Genomic DNA, 5,974 nt, shown 5'->3' with positions numbered 1-5,974 from the left:
TTTTTTTTTTTTTTTTTTTTTTTTTTTTTTTTTTTTTTTTTTTTTTTTTTTTTTTTTTTTTTTTTTTTTTTTTTTTTTTTTTTTTTTTTTTTGAGTATCCCAGATACAATGTGTATTTTTTCCCTGACTGAGGATTCAATTGCGTCCTGACCTCCCACATGTGCCCATTACCATTTGGTACGCCTGCAGAGACATTTGTGCGGGCTGATGGGGCTTTCATACCTTTTGCGGAAGATTTTGATGTCTCCAATGTAACTACACTGGTAAAAGGTGTTGACAAGATTGGTGATGTGAAGATCATAGACTTGCAGTCCCCAATCAAAAGTCTGATTGGGAAGCAGGTGGTGAAGGTAGGAAGAAGCTCGGGCTTGACTACAGGGACTGTAATGGCCTATGCCCTTGAATATAACGATGAAAAAGGGATCTGCTTCTTCACTGATTTCCTTGTTGTGGGAGTAAACCAGCAGACCTTTGACCTTGAAGGTGACAGCGGGAGTCTCATCCTTTTAACTTCTCAGAATAGTGAGAAACCTCGGCCAATTGGGATAATATGGGGTGGGACAGCCAATCGGGGGCGGTTGAAGCTGAAAGTTGGTCAACCTCCAGAGAATTGGACCAGTGGTGTTGATCTTGGGCGTCTACTTGATCTTCTAGAACTTGACATCATCACAACAAATGAAGGACTCGAAGGTGCGTACTTAAACAACTGAATTTCTTTTATCACTATCTTTTCGGAAAGCAAAAAGGACAAAAAAATGTTTTTGTCTCAACTGTATCCTTTCCTTGTCAAGTGGCTGTGCAAGAACAGAAAAACGCTTCAGCAGCTGGAGTCAATTCTACAGTTGGTGAGTCGTCCCCTGCAGAGGGAACACAAGCAAAGAACAAAACTGGAGAGATCTTCGAGCCTCTGGGTTTTAACATAGAGCATATTTCTATGGAAGATGGACCCCGTGCAGGAGCAAATCCACATCTTGCTCCCCCTGAGTTCCGCATAGAAGATGGAGTCGAGGCATTGCCCAATGTAGAACATCAATTCATTCCCAACTTAATTGGACGTTCGCCGATACATCAAAATGACCAAGAGGACCGCCCAGAATCAAAGAATCTCTCTGCATTGAGGAATGGCTCTGATGAAGATCTTTGTGTTTCATTGCAGTTGGGAGATCGAGAGCCCAAGAGAAGGCACTCAGAGTGTATGATTGATCTCGAAGAACCAAAATGAATTAGAGAACGGCCTCATTTACCTATGTTCAAGTCCAGTTTCATGTGGAAGTTGAGATGCGCTTTCAGATTTTGAGGTTCAAGCATCCTACTAGATCATTAGTCTTCCTATCCCTGGCATTTTTTTGGGTATGGTTAATGCTATAGGTAGATATATTTGCTGCATACCATTTTAGTAGAAAATGTTTCAGACAGTGCTACTCATATCAAGGCAGTATCTTTTTTATAGCCATGATGGTTTCACTCACTGATTGTTCATCTGCTTCACTTCAGAGTCTAGTCTGTTGTTCTGGCTGGTATTTTTCTACAGCATTGGCCTGGCTAGTTGGATTAAATCTTTTCACAATTTTGTTTGGACGCCCTCTTTTTCTTCATGGCCCACATAAGGCCTTCTTGGGTGGCTAAAATATATGCTACGTGGCAGTTTAGTTGGGGATAAAACTTTGCGGGGACAGGTCCCCCAAATAGTCCACAAAGTTTGCCAAGTGGCAAACCAAGTGGCAAAACAGAATCTTGAAAAATTAACATCACTGGAGAGTGCACACTTGGGTTTGGGGGCCTTGGGCGTACATTATGAGTCAAGACACTCCGCAGACTCTGGAGTGGATGGAGCCTCGTGTATGGGATATGATCTCTTTTTTTTTTTTTTTAGCGATGTATAGTTGGACCTTTCTAGGAAATTTTCCCATGTATATTATACAGTTATTTTCATAAATTGTGATTCATCCTTTGGTATTGCTCTTAAAATCATACAAATAAATTTACAGAAAAAAAAGTATTTCTCTTAAAAGTTTCCACGACATGTAAGCAACCATATATTGTTGTGATGTGAACATAAAATGGGACTCTTGTCCATCACAAACTCTCATCATTCATTGTTTGGAGTCAAACTACCCATCTAGTTAGGAATATTCAATTATAGCAATGCCCATGGTGAAGGGAGTTAAAGGAAACTTGGTCCTTCCCAGATTTAATTTTGGAGTTAATAGATAATTGAAATTCAGTGAAGATTAGGGTTTAAGTCAATCTGGTGATCAACAATCATAAGCGATGATAATAATAATAAATAGAGTCAGTTATGATAAAGATAAGGGTTTATAATCGGTCATTAGCACAAAGGAATTGATTTTTTTTTGGCTGGAAAAAGAATTGTTGAAAACAAATATTAGAGAGAGAGAGAGAGAGTCCAATCACCTATCAAATGGGGGTTAGGTTAGGTTAGGTTAGGTTAGGTTACATTGTTACTTCCCGCAATCAGTGTTGTATTTCTTGCCATGTTTCTTTTTATCTAGATAGATTATAAAATTCATCCATTTTTTATGATCACCCTCTCTTTTCATTCCATAATATCTCAAGCTGCCTCGAATAAATTCATGGTGATTAATTTTTAGCGATAATTGTGAAATTAAAGACTCTCCAATTTACCTGATGAAGTACAGAAAGCAGCCAATTAAGTATCCTAATGTTTGTAACTTGAACATGCAATTAATTAAATATAGAAATCGTATCTAACTACGTAAACTATTTATCCAAATGGACTAATATGTTACCGACTGGATCACAATAATAATAATATTTAGGCAATGTAGTGGTGATATATGCTTAATTCTCCAGAGTCCAGACTGGTTAAAGTATATGCCATAAGGTTTCTTCTTGATAACTAGAAGCTCTGAATCATCAAAAAGGTAAAAATAACAGCAATAATAATAATAATAATAATAATGATAATAATAATAATAATAATAATAATGAAAAAGAAAAGGAGAAAGATAAACAAAGAGTTCAGGTTAACATTATTGCTTCTTTTGCCTGGTCATGTCCGGGTGATTTTTGTTGTGATGATCCAAAGTGGGAGATGGAAACTTGTGATAATTTGTATATATAGTTGGGTTATGCGTTTTTTTTTGGTGGGAGTAAGTGGGCTATGTCAATGAGGTCTCTTTGCTGAGAGACACAGAGAAAGAGATTATTAGGTTATATTCACTTTGGAGGTTTGCCTTCGCAATCCATGGCTGCCCCTTTGGATTAATTAAGAAATTAAATAATCACAGAATTATGGATGACCCTCCTGAGTGGACCACCAGTACTTCCACCCCCTACAGTGTCTCTCTGGACAAAGAAAGGGAGAGATAGGGAGACTTTTCATAGTAAAAGAACAAAAGATTTAGTTACAAATAGAATATTCTCTCCAAAAAAGAAGTGATAAAAGACAACCAACTTTTAGTTTGAAAAAATTTCTCTCTTTTCTACCAAGACAATTAAATTTTCAAACAAGCAATTAATTCTACCAGAGTTGAGGAGAAACAAATCAATCCGACTTACAAAAGCATATTTATAAAGGCCGGAGATGCATGCCATATTGCCATGCCCTGTTATGTTTACATGCATACATGTCTACAGCAATGAAAAATCTGGGGCAAGAGAAACAATTAATAGAAATGAATAATTTGCAACTCAATTTGAAATCATTTTACAAATATTGAAAATGATGATGATGATGATGATGCTAAGCCAAGAAATCAAGAGGAAAGAAAGTAATGGGATGATGAGAAACAAGTACCTGTATATGTTTTGTTGGGATCTCAGCAAGGGAGAAAGAGATGTAGAGTATCAAACAAGGGTAGCCGGAAACCCTCAAGACCAGATGAGTAATAATTGAGGATGGGATGATCATTTGTTGGTGACTGAGTGGTTGAAGCTGTAGGATGACCTGATTGAGCCATGCCTGGCTAAGAATTAATTGACGATCATCAATTGATTAGCTAATTAGTTCAACTAGCTAGATCAGTACGTACGTCTCTGCTGAAGCTGAAACTCCAGGTCATCATCGTCTTATATATTTCTGCTATATATAACTTCCCTAATGATTGTAATCTTGTATGATATATATATATATATATATAGTAACCCAATCAAAGAGCTAATAAATGATGTACGGGAAGATATATGAATATGAAAAACACAAAGGTTTATAGCATTAATTGCTGCATCGCAGAGTTGCGAATTAGGCTAACATTGCCCACCTGGATTAGATCGACTCCAGCCACAAACTCCTCGTATTAATTGAAAGAATGAACAGATGCAAACACTATATATGGTAGCTAGCTAGAGCTAGAGCTAGAGCTAGAGCTAGAGCCCATCTAAAGTAATTAAAAGCCAATTAATTTAAGACAATACATTCCTATATATCATCCATCTCACCAACATGTGCTACCTAGCTGTTGATATACCTATCTATCTCTTTGCCAGTCCAGAATGAAACCAGGACCATATGACAAACTCCATCTTCTATCCTATCGGACCTAATTTCTAATATGGGTGGGCGGATGGATTGATTAAAAACAATGAAGAAAATGTTGAATGATCTATCTATATGGATTCGCAATTCCACAAATCAAATAATTAAAGATATCAATAATATGCATATGGATTGAAGAATTTATATCTCAACAAGAATTTCATTCTTGGTCTGTTGCGTGGTGAAACTATGCTATATAGATTAGAATCATGAGGAGGTAAACCAAAAAAACCTAACCATTTATTGGTCCAACCAGATCATGCTGGCAGCTTCAACCTCTCAAACCAACAAGCTGGAAGAAGGTGGAACCAAATGATTTTGGACTCTCTTGGAGAACCCTTTTCCTGTAGATCCAGGAATGAAATTAACTATATATGCACAAGGGAACTACCAGAAGCTTCGATCAAGCTTTTCCCGGGTAACCTTGACCAAGCTAGGTGAGCCTGCAAGACGGAACATGTATGTTGTTTCAATTTCAAGGAAACCCTTGTGATCTTCTTGATAGAAAAACATATCCGGAACGATTCATGAAGATCGATAAGCATGCACGACAAATACTATAAAATATATGTTTTAGGCATACCTGAATCCATGGTTGAAGAATAAGAACTCCTCAATGTCTTCTTGTATGCTCCTTGGATAACACGATCAATATTGGTCTGGTCTACCCTCTTTCCCTTATGCTTTTTGATTGTTAGCTTCACTTAATGGGTCAGTGATAACTATATATAGGGGTGAGGGTAGGGACCAACCCTGCAATAAAATTAGGGTTTCCTCCCCATTAAGGAAACAATACCTTAGGTCCACACATAGAAATAAATATTTCATACCATTAAGGTGTGCTAATAGAATCCAATATCTCCATAGAGATCACTTACCAATATTCCGGTTTAGATAAACTGAATGTGGCCACAAACAAAACAGTGTCGAATGGAGTGCACCTTAAACCAAATGCCTTGGTCCGAATGAGAATTACAAACACCCAACCGTATTGATCATCACATCTAAAGCGATATAAGACCACACACGTCAAAGTGCTCATAACATCACCGACTTGGGCTGAACAATATGAAAGTGTGGTATGGAAATAACATGCAATAGTGATCATCATGTCTATTTCCAAATTGGTCCTGGCTCGAAAACCAAATGAGCCTTATGAGACAGATACCGAAGGTCTCATTAACTATAAGCGTCTCCCAAACGCTTAAGCTTCAATCAAAGAAGCTCATTGGGACTGAATCCGGATGTCCCACAACACTAGCACTAGACCTCAATCAAACGAGGCTTTACTAGTGACTAGATGTATGTGTATTGACTGGAACCTCAGATACCGAATGAGGTAAATACACCACATATAACCTCAATTTTCTGTAGGAGGCAAATAGATAAGTGTATACACATAAACAAATGGCCATGAAAAATGCATATATATATATTCTTGAGAACAATAATAAT

At 37.3% G+C, this 5,974-nt stretch overlaps 1 protein-coding gene across 1 annotated transcript in view; it reads left to right on the top strand.

Moving 5' to 3' along the window:
- LOC122081747 (protein NARROW LEAF 1-like) overlaps positions 1 to 1,453 on the top strand; it is a 9,395-nt gene extending 7,942 nt beyond the window's left edge. Inside the window, exons 6-7 of the mRNA XM_042648983.1 lie at positions 190 to 690; positions 792 to 1,453. Coding sequence (XP_042504917.1) covers positions 190 to 690; positions 792 to 1,222 — 932 coding nt within the window. The 3' untranslated portion in view covers positions 1,223 to 1,453. The remainder of the gene's footprint in view (positions 1 to 189; positions 691 to 791) is intronic.
- The last annotated feature ends 4,521 nt before the right edge of the window (positions 1,454 to 5,974 follow it).

The sequence above is a fragment of the Macadamia integrifolia genome, chromosome 6 (assembly GCF_013358625.1).
Source record: "Macadamia integrifolia cultivar HAES 741 chromosome 6, SCU_Mint_v3, whole genome shotgun sequence".
NCBI classification, from domain to species: Eukaryota; Viridiplantae; Streptophyta; class Magnoliopsida; order Proteales; family Proteaceae; genus Macadamia; species Macadamia integrifolia.
This window is presented reverse-complemented; position numbering and strand designations above follow the sequence as displayed.